The 20,457-nt window shown below is 41.4% G+C and overlaps 1 protein-coding gene across 8 annotated transcripts in view; it reads right to left on the bottom strand.

Moving 5' to 3' along the window:
- Window positions 1-386: 386 nt before the first annotated feature.
- Window positions 387-20,457, bottom strand: part of FARS2 (phenylalanyl-tRNA synthetase 2, mitochondrial) — a 245,703-nt gene continuing 225,632 nt past the window's right edge. For 7 of the 8 annotated variants that reach the window (XM_057399311.1, XM_057399308.1, XM_057399310.1 and 4 more), the window contains one exon: window positions 387-571. In XM_057399311.1, the coding sequence (XP_057255294.1) occupies window positions 433-571 (139 nt within the window). In that variant the 3' untranslated portion in view covers window positions 387-432. The remainder of the gene's footprint in view (window positions 572-20,457) is intronic. The other variant, XR_008970901.1, reaches the window with a different exon arrangement.

The following is a 20,457-nucleotide window of genomic DNA, read 5'->3' on the forward strand; positions in this document are numbered from 1 at the left end:
TATTTAAAATAGAGGGAGAGATGGGTTTTTCTTCCCTGAGCTAATCTGTGTTTCTGATTTGCTTCACTTGTTACATGGACAGAAGATCCTGTCAATGCAGAAATAATGCCAAGCATTTGCAGTTTAATGGAACCCAGGGACCAATTAACAACACAGAAAACCACCAGGCAGTGTATTTCTTATTGTAACAGGAGGGAAATCTTACATTACTGCCTTTCCCCCTTTTCTTACAATAAAGTGCCAGCGCTTCGTCAATGATTTCTCAGTAGTAATGTTTATTATCTGGTAGTTTTACCATTGCCCACCTATCAATCATTTTCCATGTGCTAGGATTAGTCACAAGCCTCCTCTCTTTACTTGCACCACCCAACCGCCCCCCCAAAACAAAGAAAAGGAAATTTCAACTGTCATTAGGGCTTCCAAGCAGTGATGCTAGAACCTGCCCTCAACCCCAAGTTCTCGAACTGCTGATTCTTCAATAGCTTGATGGATGCGATGCACCTCATCCTGCGTTAAAGTCTTCTCTGGGTGGCGGTAAATGATCCGGTAGCAATGGCTGACCTTCTTTGTCCTACAAAATATAAACCAAAAGAGGACTCATAAATACATTTGCCTGCAAATGTAAATATATAAGGCTTACTTACCCTTTGCATCATTTTTTATTTGCGGTCTGATTTTGTTCTTGTTGCTTGAAAATCACTTTAATGCTAAAATACACAGTCTGGAGAGGGGGGACTGAGCTGAATTTTAATTTTGGCAGAGGACTTTGCTGAAGTCCATCTTATACCTCAACTTATAATGAGGTGTGGCTGCTTCTTAGCAGGGCAAGCAAGCCCACAAGAAGGGCTATGCTAACCCCACAGAACTGCTGCTAACACAACTGCTCTCTCATTCTGGCACTAATGGGGCTACCTCAAGGGAGCACTGCACACACATACCCCCTCAGACCAGTGGGGATGTCATGATGGAACCTCTGCACACTGGAAAGCAATGTTGATAGCTAATGCAGAGCATCTCACAAGTCTTGCCATCCAGGCTCCAGCCTGGGGGAGGAGACCAAACACACAGCTACAGAAAGAGTGAAATATTCATTTTTCAATTCAGGTAACTACTTTGCTTTTGCTGGAAATTAGAAACAAGGGCAAAATGCATCTGAAGTATCCATATGTGGAGAAGGACAGAGATGAAGGGTGAAGGTGGCTGTCTCTCCCAAAGTGAAGCAAGCACCACATGGCAGCTCTCAGGCACTGGCCACATTGCAGCCAAGATGAGGAGTAGCCCAGGAAACTTGGGGTTTGACACAACCACAGGCACATGTGCCAATGTTTCTTATCCCTTGCTGTGCAAAGTAAAAGCCAAAAGAGAACACAAAAAAGGTAGAGATGGAATGATGTGGAATAAAAAAGTATTTAAGAGTTGCTGAGTTAGGCAAAGACAAGTTAATGCAAAACCAGGAGCTAACCAGCAAGTTAAATAAGAGAGCAAAAAGTCTTGGTCTCCATCAAAACCAGGCTGGATTACATAGCTCTTGCAAGGGCATCTCTATAATTCTATAATATTACCAATTTTAAATGGAAGTTGTGGCATCTTTTTTATTTTTAGTTTCAACTGGAGTCCACACTGCTTCTCCTTTCAAAGGTAAACACTCACTTCAGTGAAAGAAAGAAAATTGGAGGGGGAAAATAACAGGAAAACAGAGATCAAGTACTAGATAGAAGGATCTGGCAGACTGGCAGAACTCTGGATTTAATGGCACAGAAAGGATTCTCTAGGTCATCTCTCGCCTGAAAATTGCTTCATGTTCAAATAGTCATGTTCATTATGACTATTTGATTAAAACTAAGGTTATATGTGCTCATACACAAAGATAACTCTAAATATACTCATTTCAACTTCAAATCCTACTAAAAACTAGAAACAGCCTCAGAATAGCTATTTGATACCAACTTTGTGCCGCCCAACATGAGTTGGAAGCTTGCCCTGCTCCCACTGGCAGTTCATAATAAAAAGGTTATTTCAAATTAAAGCCTCCTTCCTTTTTGTGTGCTCTGAAGATAAAGCAAGTTAAACCTGACTAGCATAGGAAAGGGCAAACTGCATTTCACAAAGTGTTAAGCTGCTGCAGTTAACTGCTAAAAACCAGCCAAGAGCTTTCCCTGGGTACGGGTTAAACGCTGTAGAAAAGTGATTTTTGAGAAAAGAGGGGGAGGTGTAGCTGTGGAGAAAGTGCTGCTCTGCTCTGCTCCTCTGCAAAACAGTTGAGAGGACAGACCTGGGATAAGCAAGTTCATGGAATAACAAGGGTTTGGCCAGATGCTACACTGCAAGAAAGAGATTTGAATGAGAGATAGGGATAACGAATTAGGGCTCAACAGAAACAATTTTCAAAACCAGGCTGGCAAATACCATTACAGCTGGTAGTATTTTGGCTTTTTACAGCGCTACAGCAACCCGCCTGATCAAGAGCATTTGCAAATTGCTTTGGCTGAAAATATATTTAGAAGATGTACAATTGCAGGCTTGATCATTAAGTTTTGTATAATGCAGGAATATATCCCATGATAGAAAACTCATTACCACCATTTAATGTGATGCAAACACAAATTTGCATAAAGCATTCAGGCTGTGATAGGGCTAGCTACAGCACTGTTTTTCCCTATTGTGGTTAACCAAAGGTAATGATTTTTCTGGACCCACGTGTTTACATATCCCCCTCTCTCTACCACGTTGAGCAGTTCATTCATGAGGCAAATTAAATAGGTCAGAATAGGACACAACAGTTTCTTGTGAGTGCTGTGGAAAACCTCTGTAGGTGGCATTTAGATCAGGAAAGGGTCAAGGTCTTACAGAGCAGCACTGGATGAGAGTTCTGTTAGCTGAAGTTAAGCATGGCTGCAGGAGAAATAAAACAGGGATCGCATTCGATGCAATTAGTTTTTATTATAGCCAAAAAATGATGTAACTACCAATGTACATGTCTGACTACATGTAACTCCCATGGTTAGTATGTTAGTTTTGTCCCACCCTTTAGCTAGGTTTACCTGCATTTTGTTACTAATTAGAAAGAAGGAGTTTAATGGTTCGATGCTATTTCAATAAAAGACACACTGTAAGTTTCAAAACCTTAAGTATTGTTTTAAGCCAACTTTTCAAGGGAGATGGGGAAGAGTATTTCTTGGCTCTTCTGCCCCTAATACTTACCCCCTTGCTCCCAAATAAAATACTAAGACAATGTCATTAACCACTGCTGTCAGCTGCAACGGGAACAATTATTGTCAGCAAATAGTATGTTTGCTGATTCTCTTTCTTGCTTTCCTTTCGTTCTGCAGAGTCACGGAGTGTTTGCCTACCTTAAAGATGGCTCTGCTAATGCATAATGAACTCTCAGCTGCATACCATGCTGCAGCCTGATGATACAGAAGCAGTAGCTCTCCATCCAGAGCACGAGAAAATTTGAGGCAAAAACCTGAAGTGAAAAAAACAAAAGCTAAACGCTGAGCGCATTGGGCTTTATTTACCTAAACTGCACTGCCAGACAAGTCCATGCAGTTCACAGTCACACGGACTCCTTTCCCATTAGGCTTCAGGTGATCTTAGTGTCACAAGTCTCCTCTGCACCAGCCTGCGGCTTTCAGGTAATGAAATGCAGTGAATACAGTGAAGCACTGCTCAAAGGGAAAAGGAAGACAGGAATTTATTCTGATGCCACAGAAGGAAACACAATACAGTCCATGGACAAACACTGGAGTGACACAATGTCTAATGCTCTTTCATATGTTTTTTGGAGGAAACAGCTTTGCCTCATGATTTCCAGGAACTGGCATATAGCCACCTCCACATGCTAGGGAGCTGCTCACTGCCAGGTCAGATTCACTGCATGGGGGCCAACCTGAAGGTCAGTATTTTGGTACTTCAGCCTGATTTTGAGCACTGCAGAAAATTAAGGTGCCTTACTCTGCCTCTAGTCTAATGAAACAAACACAAAAGCAATCTGACACTGGGACCAGGGCTAAAATGAAAGGGTATGTTAGGCAATAAAAGTTAATACCTATGTGCCAGCTTTCCCTGCATGGAAGTCCACTGAAGGATGTTTAAATACAACTTGGCTACAAAGCTGATCCCAGAAGTTATCAACAGCAAACCACCTAAACACACTGGGGAACCAGTCTCAGTCGTTAGGTAAGACAAAGACACAGGGTCATTTGGTAACCAAAATAAATGCCTAAGAATAAATGCTTGGTAGTGGCATTTGTCTCATTCTCATGCAATACTGTAACACGCACAAAAATTTCTTTATCCCGTACTTGAAAAAGAAGATCAAAGGGGCAGTGAGTGGGGAAAACCCCCATTTTAAAACTGCGTTCTACTTTCCATCTGTCTTAAATAAAGCACAAGGGCACAGAGAGTTCTGCAGAGAGGTTACACCTGCTCTTATGTGGTGAGAACAACACAGAAGCAGACATTTTTTCCCTTTTGAACCCTACCCATTCTATGATTTTTCTAGAGAGCTGCATTTACTTTGAGGAACAGAAAAGTAGAGATGACAATCTCCCACAGCATCAAGGACCGAAAGAGAGTACCATCTCTTTTGTACTTAGCAGTGCACTAAGCAGTAGTACTCACCTCTACATCTATATTGCACCTTTCCTACAGAATATTATTTAAAATGAAAGATCTACACACATGGTAGCATAAGTATTTGAGATTATTTTCTCTCTCTTAAGTGACTCATGTTACTGAGGTTCTTTGAGCATCTCCCAGTTCCTGCCATAGCTGTTCATATGCTATATCCCCTCAAAAGATTCATTATGTAATTACCTTACATAAACCTTCACACAGCACTCAATGACCACTACACGCTTCACAGAGATCATGTCATGCTCTGAGTATGCATGGAATGACTTTAGGGAATGTCCTAAAAGGGATGATGATGGGAAGAAACTAAAATACTGTTCCATGTTAGTACCATCATAGCTGCTGAAGCCATGCAAAAAGCACAGCTTAAGTTTTGCTTTGTGGCTCCAGCAGTTCCAGAATAGTTCATGTAAGTGGAAATGGAGGGGAATATTAAACTGCAAGAAGAAGATGATGTAATTACCTTTTCCTTTTTGTTTTACCCATTCAAACCACATCCACCACTATGATAGTAGGCACAACTACTAAATGTCCTACTATAAATTTTAAATCGACAAATAGCACCCTCTGCTAGGAACCACATAATGAAAAATGGCAAAAGGCTTGTGCTATATACCTTGCTGTCAATAGCAAATAATCCATTTACCATGGTGATATGCATGTAGAATATAGCAGTAATTCTCTGAACAAAGGCCTTTCCCAAAGATACACTCTCATCAGCCCTTTCAAATGCTAATACTCCATTTCTCTGGAAAGGTGCATTGTATACAACGGCATATTTCAAAAAATGGACATGTTTTGGTTTAAGGTGATTTTGATGCTAGTGAAAGGCAGTAGATCATCCCCAGAAGAAAGAACTGTTTTAAACCCATAGAATGCAGGGAACAGCCATTTGTATTGCACGTCTTTTCCAGCTGACTCCTGGCTGAGAAGGATGGTTCAGCTTCAAAGATAGTTCAGGTCAACACAACCATGTTGATATTGTCAACATCGTTTGACCGCTGTGGATTTTTTTGGTGGTCACTTTAAAAGAGATGCATTTTTACTGACAGACGGTTGGACTGAAACACTCTTCTACTATTTCACAACATTGAGACTGTAATGGGCTTTTTGCTCTTTTCTAATTGGACTTGGTGAAATCTGTATCTGAATACCAAAGCCTGAACTTGCCTGGCCTTTTCATTCTTTCTTTCTTTAATATTAGTTCCATCTTAACTTTTAATGTAGAAAACTATTAATGTAGAAAAAATACCTAAAAATTCTGCAAATAGTCAGCTTATTGAGAGAGATTAAAAAGCACATAAATAATACCCAGTAGTTAAAATGAAAAATTAAATAGCTTGATAACTTTTCAGCTTCTCAGTCACTGAGATACTGTTAAATAACCATAAGCCACTGCCATGTATCCAAAACCCAATTTGGACTGGTTAGAAAGTTTTGCTCGTGATTTTCCTTTTCTGCCTAAATCTATCACTTAATTTCTTACATGCAGGAAGAGATACAAGCAGATATATACTGAAAAAATAATTCATAAACATCACCTGAAGGAGCAGGCTTCCTGGCTGTTAGACGTACTCACTAAATGTTGAGTGAAACAATTCAAGCAATTACTTGTACTTTGGCCCCTAATGACCTCTTCCCATTTCAACAGACCATCTTGGTTTGTTGATATATGCCTGCAAGAGAATAGCTAATATGAATGGTGCAGGGCTTTTTTCTGCCATCTCCCAGAGAAAGAGAACTCTTGTAAACAGACAGAGTTACACAAGGAACTCAGAGAGTGTTTCCCTTGTGCCCTGTTACAGTAGTCTCAGTAACCAGCCAACAATACAGTCAACCCATCTCAGATCCAAGCACTTTCCATTAAAAAGCTCTTAAGCCTCACAGCATCAAAAGTAATGGAATCCATTACACGCAGGCAACAATGAAATATCACTAGGGTGAAGAATAAGGAGAAAAATATCATTCTCCATTATACCAAAAGAAAATCCAATGTCCCCACAGTATCATAAGCTAACTATGACACAGACTTTTGCTGCCATGGAAGGCCAGAAAAAGCCTACAAAGCCTTGGGGTTTGGGATTGTGGGGTTTTTTTTTGTTTGTTTTTGTTTTTAACACAATGACTCATTGATTCCTTGAAGAAATCAATGATTGACAGTTGTGAAGCAGGTACGAAACCAGTTCTCAAGGGGATGGATTCCAGCATCAGTGATGACTCTGTCCTCCAATTTTCCTCCCTTTGGGAAAATCATCTATCAAGCACAGATGACAGAATTCCCATCCTATCTGATCTATGCCAATACTGAGGAATCCATTTCACATGGATTTAAACCTAGATGTGACCGAGAGTTGTCCCGCCTGTAAGATGAACTTTGTGCTCTCAGTTCATACTGGGCCTCCTCAATTTTTAGGGGCTCACCACTCCATCTAGTGAGGCAGTTCAAAATCCTGCTCTAAATCCAGGAAGATTCAAAAGTAAGCTAAAGACTGAATATTTTCAAGACTTGCCTTGCTGTCAGCATAGTAACCCTGGAGTTATCATGCTAGATAGATTGAACATTATGCACTTTCAACAGAATGAGTCTCTCAACTAACCAAGGCTGAACTTTTCAGGAATAAAAGCAAGCCTTGCAGTGGGCATGTATGCAAAGATCAGAACATATGCAAGCATGTGAGGCTTAGAATAGGGTACAAAAACCTACTTTTTCTTATCTTAGGGTTATCACTACAACAGCTATAAGAGCTGCACAGGTAGAATAAAGATAGGAACAAGACAACTTTCTGATACAAACACATTCAAAATCCAGTGAAATAACTTCTACTCCCTGATGTGTCAAATGAGAAAAGGTTGTTTGGTAAAATACTCAAGACAATTTTATGTCCTGAACATAGAAAAATAATTGGATGCTGAAAATAACAAAGTGATGGTCTCAGCATCAGACAGGACAGAATACCTGTTCTGTTTACAGCACAGGCTTTTAGGAGGTGTCCTTCAACAGCAGGTTGAAGGAGGTGATCCTGCCCCTCTACTCTGCTCTCATGAGACCTCACTTGGAGTATTGTGTGCAGTCCTGGTGTCCTCAACATCAAAAGACATGGAACTGTTAGAACAAGTCCAGAGGAGGGCCACAAGGATGATCAGGGGACTGGAGCACCTCCTGTATGAAGGCAGGCTGAGAAAGTTGGGGCTGTTGAGCCTGGAGAAGAGAAGGCTGCGTGAAGACCTCATAGCAGCCTTCCAGTATCTGAAGGGGGCCTAAAAGGATGCTGGGGAGGGACTCTTCATGAGGAACTGTAGTGACAGGACAAGGGGTAACAGATTATAACTTAAACAGGGGAAGTTTAGATGGGATATAAGGAGGAAGTTCTTTAGTGTGAGGGTGGTGAGGCACTGGAATGGGTTGCTCGAGGAAGCTGTGAAAGCTCCATCCCTGGCAGTGTCCAAGGCCAGGTTGGACAGAGCCTTGGGTGAGATGGTTTAGTGTGAGGTGTCCCACCCCATGGCAGGAGGGGCTGGAACTTGATGATCTTAAGGTCCTTTTTAGCCCTTACTATTCTATGATTCTATGATTTTGCTTCACTTTCCCTATGTTTGACTGAAAAGGCTCTGTGTCAAATGCTTTTCAAAGTCTAATCATGTTTTCACCAAAACAAAACTCAAGGGCTAATATTTTTTTGTTATTTGTTGTTTAAAAAATTAACCACTAGAGGCTTAAACATTCTCCTACCCATCAAACAAATTTTGGTCTCATGGGAACTGCCATCTAAGCTCCTTCACTTTCTCCTTCCCTGTGTGGTTCAGAACATATGGCATGACAACCTGAATTCAAGAGAATCTGAATCCTGAATCTTCCAGAGGTCAAGGCAAAAGATGCCGATGATGGATCACCTCCTCTCTCTCAAAAGAAACTTGGCTGACATAGCTCATGAGGAATCAGAGCACATTGAGAAGAACAGAAGAATGCGATACCTGGAAGTCCTGGCAGCTGAAGCATTTTGGACTCTACAGAAGAATTTATGTTCAGCGAGTAAAACCACAACAAATACACATATTTGCTGTCATTGATGGCTCTTCCACTGTTTTCACTTTTGGCCTCCTGAATCCCTAGTAACCTAGTCGCAGAATGAAGCCGCTCCAGCAGCAACAGATGCTGGCAGAACTTCATGAATCAGGTATCTCATTCAAAACCCCTTGTGCCCATCCAAGGCAACTGGCTAGTACTGGAGTGGCTCAGGGAAACAAACTGTTTGTAAAGAGTAACTCTGGAAGGCACACTGTATTTGCAGTGTTGTTGTGCTTCTTGTGCAAAGATGTTATATTCATCTCCCTCTGACCACAGAGTACAGGTAAGAGCATGGAAGAGGCTCTGGTCCTACTTCTGTCAGACAGCAATATTAATGACTCCATAACTGGTCATTAGCCACAACAGTATTGCTCAAAAGTTTCCAACCATTGGCAACTGAAATGCCATCTGGAAGCACTTAAGAGTGACAACCTATCTCAATAATCTGAACAAATCCAACACAAGAGGTGAATTTGGACTCTTTCAAATGCTATCTAAAGTACTTATAGAAAAAAATGTTAAGTGTGATACCTTTTCAGTTCTTCCGAGTGAAAGATCAAAGAAGTATAAATATTTAGCAGTTTCCCCCTCTCAACCAGATGTTAATACTAAAGGCTACAAAAAGCATTACTGAAAATAACATCACTGTCAAATTAAAAGGTATTTTGTAATACAGTAAAAGGGGAATTTATATAAGATTTTAAAACAATTCTCCTAAGAAAAGAAGATGGATGGGGGTAACAGCTGGTTCACATCTACCTCTGCAGAGTACTACCAGGAATCAGGGGCTACACAGTTAGATGGCAGACAAGTGCATGGGAAGGACTGAATGCTGTTTCAGGTACTTGTATAGACGTCATCACTGAGATTAGTGGTTTTGTCCTAACCATGCCAGGAGCTAGGTGTTTAAGTTCTCTTTAGACTTACTGAAAGTTGAGGTAAGGAGGAACATGGCTCTGGACTCAGATCAAGAACCTAAATGATTTTCACAAGGTCACACAGCAAATCAATGAGAGAGGGGGTGACCTGGATAAATGTGGGCACAGACCCTTTGAGTTACCCTTCTTTCAGGTTACTCTTCCCATGCACATACGCTTCCAGTCACCCTTCTTTTCTGCAAATTGTACAGCAGCCCTGGAAACAAAATAGTCTACAGAAGGGAAAAGCAACTCATCCCATATACAATGGATAGGGCAGGGAAAAGTGCAGGGCCAGCATTAGGATAACCAAATCAGCTGTTTGTTAAGTGACAAACTAATCCCGTATCAGGAAAAAACAGGATGGGGAGAAGAAGGGAGCAGGAAAGGATGAGTTAACCTGAGACCAGAAAACAGAAAGGATTTAAAAACTGAAAGCAGAGGTTAAAAGAAATTACCTTTTTCTGTGTAAAAGCAACACATTAAAAGTGCCTGCCCACACCCTGGGCAGCCCACAGCACTAAAAGACAAAAACATTTGTATCTGTGTGCATGCAAATATAGGGGGTTTCTCAATGGAGCTCCTTACAGTATCTCTTAAAGCTGGTGAAAATTCTGCAGCCACTTGCACAATTAAGTGTTGTTTAGTATCCTCTTCCAGTCCATACTTTATTAGTAATCTCAGAACTGTCAGGTTCTACAGCCTTAATCTAGCTAACTGGATTTGCTTTGGAGATGCAGAAATTCCCCACCTACCCTCTCCAAGGGCAGTGTGGTTCCACATAGACAGTCACAAGAAACCTGTTGTCATTGCTTTTCTGACAGTTGGTGCCTTGGGAAGAAAACTCAGAAAAAGCCCTCAAAGTAAGGATAACTACTGGCCAGCAGATTAAAATACTGTTAACACACAGGAAAAATGTCTGGCTGGGTCCCATTTACACAAGGTAATACATTTGGATCACGATGACAGGCAAAGAGCCTGTGTCATGTAGGTGAGGCTTGACTGGTTATTTTCAGTATAAAGATGGGGAAAATGTCACAGCAGCATTAAAGCTAGCCAAATAATGACAATATATACCAATCAGGTGCACTGGCCAGAACTTTTACAGCTGTCAAAATGAGCACTATTTTGCAAAATTCTAACTGCTATGTTTGGCATGTTGTCCCCTTAGTATTATGTCTACTCTTTATGAAAAGACAAATGAAAAATGTGAATATGATAGGGTGCACGCATAGTGAACACCTCCTACAGAAAGATGATATAAGCATCATGCAATAAAACACTGTGTGGGCACGAAGACTAAAATGTCAGGGTACAAAATGAGATGCATCCTTCTAAGTACAATGAAATTACTGGTCTGCCATGCAAGATAGAAAAGAAAGTCATTGAGACGTTACACTAGGAAGATCAAAATACTGTTTTTGCTAAGACTTTACTAAAAAAGGCCTAGTGATCCTCTCACTAGCAGGAATTAATATCAGCAAAGAACGGATAAGATTTCAGACCAGAATGAGGAATACACAGGAAGCACTAGAGTAAATCAAATGTTCTCAAATTATCCAACAGATGAACTTTGCTCTAAATACTTTAGGAATGAGCAGAAGAAATCTCAAAGCTGCTATCAGTTGTCTTTGAGAGTTCATGGAGGACAAGTAAGCTACCGAATGTTTGGAAAAGGTCAAACAGAGTGCTTATCTTTGAAAATGAAACAAAATCAACAACAAAATAGAGTAAGCCATAGTAGCTTATAGACTACTTACATTACATTCCCCAAAAGACTCTGTGCAGATAACCAAACTACTTGTAAGCACACAATGGAAATAAAAAAGATGAAAACCAGAAAACATGGATGTATCAACCACATCTAGTCAAAACAACCTAATTTCCCTCTATAAATGGGTAACAGGCTAATCAAGAATCAGTAAATGAAACTATGAATTGCAGGAAGTAGAAAACACCATGAGGGGCAGGTTCATGTGTAGAGGTGTGTGTGTGCATATGGCACATACCTTCACAGTCAGCTAAACCAGTTAAGAAAAAATGGTCTAAGATCAATATTCCACAAACCATGGATCCATGGCAGCTGCAAGCAGTTCTAGACAAAGTTGAAAAAACTTTGGAAAAGTTTTTATAAGTTATAATGAAAAGTGGAAAAAAGGAATAAAAGTACTAAATCATAGAATCATAGAATCGTTAGGGTTGGAAAGGACCTTAAGATCATCTAGTTCCAACCCCTCTGCCGTGGGCAGGGACACCTTACGCTAAACCATATCACCCAAGGCCTCGTACAACCTGGTCTTGAACACCTCCAGGGATGGAGCATTCACAACCTCCCTGGGCAACCTATTCCAGTGCCTCACCACCCTTACAGGAAAGAATTTCCTCCTTATATCCAATCTAAACTTCCCCTGTTTAAGTTTTAACCCATTACCCCTTGTCCTGTCACTACAGTCTCTAATGAAGAGTCCCTCCCCAGCATCCCTATAGGCCCCCTTCAGATACTGGAAGGCTGCTATGAGGTCTCCACGCAGCCTTCTCTTCTCCAGGCTGAACAGTCCTAACTTCCTCAGCCTGTCTTCCTACGGGAGGAGTTCCAGTCCCCTGATCATCCTCGTGGCCCTCCTCTGGACTTGTTCCAACAGTTCCATGTCCTTTTGATGTTGAGGACACCAGAACTGCACACAATACTCCAGGTGAGGTCTCACAAGAGCAGAGTAGAGGGGCAGGATCACCTCCTTCAACCTGCTGGTCACGCTCCCTTTGATGCAGCCCAGAATATGGTTGGCTTTCTGGGCTGTGAGCGCACACTGAAGCCGGCTCATGTTCATTTTCTCATCAACCAACACCCCCAAGTCCTTCTCCACAGGGCTGCTCTGAATCTCTTCTCTGCCCAACCTGTAGCTGTGCCTGCGATAGCTCCGACTCAGGTGTAGGACCTTGCACTTGTCATGGTTAAACTTCATGAGGTTGGCATCAGCCCACCTCACAAGCGTGTCGAGGTCCCTCTGGATGGCATTCCTTCCCTCCAGGGTATCAACCGAACCACACAGTTTGGTGTCATCGGCAAACTTGCTGAGGGCGCACTCAATCCCACTGTCCATGTCACTGACAAAGATGTTAAACAAGACCGGTCCCAACACCGATCCCTGAGGGACACCACTCGTTACTGGTCTCCAGCCGGACATTGAGCCATTGACCACAACTCTTTGTGTGCGGCCATCCAGCCAGTTCTTTATCCACCGAGTGGTCCATCCATCAAATAGGTGTTGCTAAATCAAATTCATAAAATTAGGTAGTACAAAATCTTTCCTCCTAGAAGTTTCACCTTGTAGTGAGTTGCATGAAAGTAGATGAGAAAACTGGTGATCAATACAATTAACACTAAAAGGTGATATTCCAAATGGCTGGAGTAGCCGCCAAGATTTTGTTTCTGGAAGCAGTTATCCTCAGTTCATATAGAAATCTGAAGGGTCATTCTTACAGGGCTCTTCATCCTGGCTCCCAGATGATGGAATATTGTCATGAATGGAATAGGCAATGCAGCAGCAGTGTTTGTTAACTTGAAAATTACATTGAGCTGTGTAAAACTGGAAGTATAACTGAAGACAAAATTAGAAGAATTTTGACAAACTGGAAAAGCTGAAGGATACAATTCAAGCAGGACTTGAAGGACAAGAAGAACTATAAGCTTCTGTATGTACCCAAGAACAATTAGCTGCAAGCACAGAGGATGGAGAACAACTGGGTATAGAGCAGTGCTACACATAGCACCTAAGGACTACACAGAATCACGAGCTGATGGTGAACCTGTGATGCTGTTGTCCTGCTTTAAGCTAAGCAAGCACTACTCTGGGACAAACTGCTGGAATGCAGCTGGAGTGACATCCTTCTGCCCCACCCAACACTAAGCTGCTGGCTTAGTTGAAGTACCCTCTCCACACCTCAAGAGAGATGTGAGGCAACAGGAGGCAGATCACCAGGGAGCAATGAGAACAAGCAGATGTCTATTATAAGGAAATTATAAGGAAAGACTGAGAGAGCACAGGCTGCTCAGCATAAGGAAGAGAGAGCACAAAAACACCCTTCAAATACATAAAATGCGGCTGCACAGAGTTAGGTAATAATCTGTTCATCAACATTCACAAGTGGCAGGAGCTGAAAGCAATGAGCTCATATTGCAGAAATGTTCACTTGAGAGGCGGTTGGGGTCCCCGCTGCTGGAAATCTTTAAGGATTGGTTATACAAGTGTCTGTCAGGAGTGCTATAAGTAGAGATGTTTTGGAGTAGGAGGATGAACTAGGTGGCAGTACTCTTCAACTCTTTAGCATAAAATAATGTTAACAGTCTTTAAAATGCAGAAAGTTACTTGAGAAGCAAAGATAGCTCCTTGTGGCTCCAACTTAATACACTGTGCATTTGTTGCATTGAAAGGAGATGGGGAAGAAAGCCTAGTTCAAGAAGTCAAGGAGGTAGAAAATACAAACCACTGCTGTTATACCTGGCAACCTAGTGTTTCCAACAATGAATTCCCAGGAAATAAAGCAAAGAGGGAAAACCTTTGGTAAGGAAACAGACACCAACAGACTGAGAAGGGAAAGGAATCCTCTGAAAATGATGACCTCTTTAGGTCAGAAACCCTTTCATTAGTCTTATAGGCCAATGTTAAAATATAGCAGATAGGAAACCAAACTGCTGCTGAATTACCTTTCAATACTTAAAGCCAATAAAAAACAAAACAAAAATTCCCAGAAAAGTCCCTCTGTAAGGCAGCATCCCAAAGGGAGATGTCAGTCAGCTGCTTGTCCCCTTTCTGAGGCTGAGAGATACCTTAGGAAAACTCTAAGGAACAGCCATGGAAGCTGCTGCGTATCTTTGACAGGCTGAACTGCATCTTTGTTTTTTATACTTCTCTTCAGTTGATATCAAGAGGTTAAGCCTTTGCTTTCAGCTTTCCAAGATCCTATTTAACTCCAGGCAATCTTAAAATAAGGCCAAATCATTCTTCTAACAAAAAAATGTTGCAAACAAGCCTGTTGGAAATCTACACCTCAAGGCAGTTTGGGGATGCTCAGGGAGTACAAGACACTGCTACACCAGTCCTTGAGGAAAGGCTGGTTGGCTCTGAGGAGAACAAGTTTTGGGGACTAGGGCCTTTTGACATAGAAGGTGATTAACTTTATGCCCTGTTGAAGGTAGAGAGACTGAAAAATACAGAGGAAATGCCATGTCCAAGGACATACTGCAGATCAGCTAATCTCATAATAGAAATACATAGAAATGTAATAGAAATCTCATCTTTTGGAGCCTCAATATAATGCTCTGAATAACCAGACATGTTTCCCTTGTATTCATACATGTTATCCTGGCCTCCAAATGTTCACTCATTTGCTCTTCTGTAGTAATTCACTGTACCTCTTCCTTATGTATACAATAGCTGTGAGGGAGGAACTGCCTTTCATTTTAGGTACCTATACTCCCTTTGGAGAAAGGAATGAGAGGCCACGACTCCGTTACAAGGAAAAATAACCCCATGTATTTGTATAAGAAACGTGTATAAAAGTGTATACATACACTCATTGTCACGGCTGCAAAGGATAATTTACTATTAAACTTTGCAAGTTTGCTTGGACCGATAAGATCACCAGTCTGGGGGAAATCTTGATGTTTGCTCAATCTTTTGCAGGGGTTAAATGTTGATCTCAAAAAAGTTCCATTGCATATGTGCTCTTTCATTCTTACATGAAATGTGAAGTTGCCGAGGAACAAATTAACTATTTATGACTTATGCCTGTACAGTAACAAAGAATGGCTTAATGGGGGCATGTACTGCTTTGAGAGTACTGCAGTCTGTTCCCTGGAGACTCTCTTAAACAGGTTTAAGATGTATACTCTCCTTTTTCCTCAAAAATAAAAGATTAAATACTTGAGACGATTGTCTAAGTCATAGCAAAAAGACACACATGTCACAGGCTCTTGCACCATAGTCCCACATACGTGCCTTGTAGGCAATTCAGAGTAGATTGCATACAGCTGTACCCAGACAGCAACTATAAATCCAGACTGCTGACTCAAATGAACTCAAGTTATTCTTACATCGCTAACTTTAGAGTTACAGAAGTGGACACTGGTATTTATTATACATAAGACACAGCAATTTGGTGGCATAACTTTAAACACCACCATCTCTGCTAGTAGATCTTCGTTTGCACTATGGTAACAAACAAGGAATAAGATGCTCCTTCTGAGCTTACAGGTAGCTAAACCTGAACAGTCATCTTGCCAAGTATCACCATTAAGATTTTGAGTTTGTTCTCTGCTTAATTCTTGTCACACCTAGCCAGGATAGCTGGTGTTCTAACATTGTGTTTTGAAATATACACAGTACCAAAGAATATGAAATTTACTAGGCCCACTGCTGAAAGGGTTGCAATGCCACTCATGCTCCCTTCTGAATCATCTGCATCCACCATATCTCTTCACTGCCCTCACGTGCACAAACTCTTCTCCCCAACCACTTCTCTACAGAGATGACTGAACAAACACAGGTGCTGGGTGTGTGGATTCAGTGATGGAATACATCTCCTTAAAATGGAAGATACGACAGAGGGAACACTGTAGCCCTTAAAGAGGAAGAAGAGGGAGAATAAAATATCCCTGTGACATTTTGCATTGTAGTCTCTACCAAAACATGAAGACACAGAGACACAGTCTGGACAACTCAGTAAGATCAGATTGCTGAGCAGCACGGTGTAGATAAAGGGAGAGAGACATCTGCAGATCTCAGTCCTGAAACCCACACACTTTACATAGATAGGATTTAATCAGTATCATGATACTTGATGCTTATTGTGATTTTCCTTTAACATCCATAAGAGGAAAAATTAAAACAATCTCACCCTTCACTAGAATAAACCCACTATAGAAGTTGAAGATCAGTCCAAAGCATGTGTTGCATGAGACTTGGACAGTTATAAAACAGTCAAAATGTTTATAAGCACTTCTAAGCTGGATGAGAGCTTCTTATATTGCTAGCACATCTGCACTTGCAGGGACAAGCTTAGTCGCTTGTATCTCAACAGATCTCAGTTCTGATTCTGCATATCCACAATACACCATAGAAATTCCACAGGGAAGCAATGAAAGAATCTGGATAAGTCTGAGCACTTGCCTACAAAGCCCATGCTTAGATCCATACTGTGTTGGATCAATTTGTGAGTATTTTTTACTTTTTTTTTTTAATTATTATTTTTTAAGGTTGAGCCTGTATCTATTTTCTTTCCCCCCAATACTGGGTGAACATTTCAGTAGCACATGGGTGAGTCGATAAAACTGAGCAGCAGTGCTGTTTGCACAAATCCTTCTCCAATCCTATCTCCAAGTGCTTCTCAGATTTGCCCTCCTGTACTAAACCAGCATATCTGCCTGAGTGGCTGCATGTGTGATGAACCACACTAGTGAGCTGATGTGGTTGAAAATGACCAGGTAGAAAAAGAAAAAAGGACACATACTCCCAATCTGGTTTACTGAATGGGCACACCAGTCATTGTGCCAGCACACTGTGGGGGTGAGAGCAGTGCAAACGAAGACTTATGCTGTCAAGAGAAACACACATGGAAACAGGGGCTAAAATCACAAGCTGGTAATTCACTGAATCCACATAAGCACCAAAACACATCTCTTTCTCCCCCCGCCCCAAGTTCATGTGAAAACATGTTATATATTATGTTCAACATGCAAGATATAAGGGAGAGGAAAAAGCCCATCTGCTATCCCCAAATGCTGCTGAGTCCAATCTCCTGATTTTTTCCCAACCGAAGGCAACTGGATGACATCTCTTTCTGCTAACTGAGGATTCAGCTGACGTTTTACAAAACAAGGAGGACAGGTCCCTGAGTAGCAACGTTTTAAAACTGATCAGCAGAAGCAGCCAAAACCAACGAGGCACCAGTTTAGCTTGGAAATGAATGAGTGTGTTCAGGACAGCATGAGAAGAGCTATGTAAAAACAGCTATGACAGCTGAACTTTGCAACAGTGCAAACTCTTCTGTCACTGGCTAAGCCTGAGGTCAGTGACCTGAGCAGACCTTACGTGTGTAGGGTCCTTCACAGGGCCTCTGCTGTAGCACAGATTTCATCCTATGCAAGCAAAGTTCTCCCTTCTGGCAAATGTAACACAGATCCTGGGAAGAGAAACCTCTGCTTGTAAGCTTGCTCTTACAGTATTTCATCAAATATAGCAGCAATGCTTACGAGGTTACTGCCACTAAAGATGAATCTGTTCAAGATCATTGCCTCTTAACCACTCGCTGGTACTGTGGGACATCAGCCAAAGCTGTTTAGCTTTCAGAGGTAAAGAAGCAAGGCTGGATAGAGTAGGGTGTGGGGATCAAGAGAAAGAAATACTAATGGTGAATCACTTCTTTGCTGATAGAAGTCATGGTTACCTTTAATGAACAGTTACAGGGAGGATGTGAGATAGTCTAAGTAGGACTGTTATGAAACTTAACTATGAGATACTTTGAGTAACGATCTATAAAGCTGCTAACTGGATTCAGTAAGTTGTTGAGTCATTACCATATAAGACTGGGTTCCTCTGAATGGCATACAAAATCCATATGGTTAGAGATATCGAGTGGTTTGCTTTTGGTTAGAGAAGATGAAAATGAGCACACATGTACATGGTTTTCAAGAATAAAAAAAAAATAATAATAATTACCCACAATTATATACCATTCACACTATTTTGTCATTTAATTAAAGATGTCCCTTGATCGAGAATTAGCAGGCATGAAATCAGCATGGATTTTTGATGTTTGGAGAAAAGAATACAGTAAGTTCTCCGCACTGATATATCTGTTATGACATCAACTCAAACTAAAATTAGGACCAGGCAGAAGGATGCTGGGTACTACATATAAATCACTGATCTTTCACCTCTTAGAATATTTTCACATTCAAACTGAGATGCTAAATGAGCTGAGAACTTAACACAAAAAAGAGAAGAACTTACAAAAGCACCACTAAGGATATAATTCATTCTGGAGTAACTACTCAAGCAAAGACCCAGGGCTGAGCTAGTCAGACAACTCTATTATCTCTCACCTGAAGAAAGTGTGATTAGTGGAGGAAATGTCACATTTACACTTAGAAATTGTTTCAAAGACAACTTGTATCTTTTGGCACAACTCATCCGTTTAAAAATACTGTAAGAGAGAGAGGCAGAGACAGCAAAGAGCAGTCCTTTTTATGATTTCTCACCCTTGCATTAAGCCATTGAGTTTAGCTTGAATATTCAGTATCTCAGCAGTTGGCACTTCCCAGGCAGGGGTGCTGAATTGCTCTCTGCTGATCCTCAGGGATACAGCACTGGGGTTCTTGGAGACGAAGGCTCCCCACACAGTGCCTACCACCCTGTGTAGCATCAGCCAGTGGTGCAGCACAGAGCAGCAGGACAAGGAGCAAGGGGTGGTGCAGCACAGAGCAGCAGGACAAGGAGCAAGGGGGAACTGCATCTTCCTGACTCCTTTTGCTGTGAAGGGGGAGAGGTGGTCTCTGCAGCTACTCTGTAGCTTGCAGGAAGGGGACAAAGGCAGTCAAATTGGATGGGGAGGAACATTTACTAACAAATAAGCTTCTCCAGTGATTTTCCTCAAAGCTGACATTGACAGTATTGCATATAAAATGAGTGTCTTCTGAAGATGTCCTTGCACACTCATCACAAGAAGAATCAGAGACTTATTCCTAATAACACCGCTGTCTTGAGTAGTGCAACATTCATGACCATTACACATGGTCACTACACTGCCCTTTTGTGTTTGTTTTGCTTTGTTTTGTTTGGGTTTTTTTTTTGTTTGTTTTTTTTTTGTTTCTTTTTTTTTGTGTGTGTCTGTGTTTCTGTTGTTGTTTTGGGGGGGTTGTTTGTTTTGGTATTTGTTTTGTTTTTCTTTAATGGCAACTACTCTCAGTCTCTTTCTGGCTTTTCACTATCTTTTTTCCTTGTACTTTGTTTTGCTTGCCATTTGCTGGCATTGAGCTATGAATCCTGTACATGGAGCCAACTGAATTTACTCAGAAAATTCAAGGGAAAGGAGCTGTGAAAACTATCCAAAAACTACTTTCGGCATAGAGGTACCAACTTCATGGTCATCCTCACTTGCAATGCCATGGAAACACCATGCAAACCATAGAAGCATAGGTCAGATTTGGAGAGGATTCATAATTCCATCTGTGGTGTGTTTGTAGGTGACACTTCTCTTTCTGCTTCATAACAATAGCACCATTTGTGGGTTTTTTGTTTTGTTGTGGGGTTTGTTTTTGTTTTTGCTTTCCAACCACAGAATCATAGCATGATTTGAGTTGGAAGGGAGTTCTACCCCCTTGCTATGTGCAGGGACACCTTCTACTAGACCAGGCTGCACAAAGCTCTGTCCAAACACTGCCACAAAGCTCTGTCCAAACACTGGCTTTGAACACTGCCAGGGATGGGGCATTTATCACTTCTTTGGGCAACCTGTTCCAGTGCCTTACCACCCTCACAGGAAAGAACTTCTTCCTCATATCTAACCTGAACTTCCCCTCTTTAAGTCTGAACCCATTATCCCTTGTCCTATTGCTACACTCCCTGATGAAGATGAAAATTTACCCTCTCTAGTGTTATACCAGTGCACACATATTAACCCCAGTAAACCACTATCTTTGCCCTTTCTGTCCAGGACAAGCACACTTGCCTTCTCTCTGCTTTCTCCAATGAGCAAAAACTAGACACGCTTGGTTTTAAGAAATAGAAAGCAGCTCTAAAAGGAGATTCCAGGAAGCAAAGCACTGATAGAAAGAACTAG

Source organism: Pezoporus wallicus, unplaced genomic scaffold (assembly GCF_028554395.1).
Source record: "Pezoporus wallicus isolate ANWC-B61680 ecotype Strahan unplaced genomic scaffold, APGP_CSIRO_Pwel_v1 contig_818, whole genome shotgun sequence".
NCBI lineage: Eukaryota > Metazoa > Chordata > Aves > Psittaciformes > Psittacidae > Pezoporus > Pezoporus wallicus.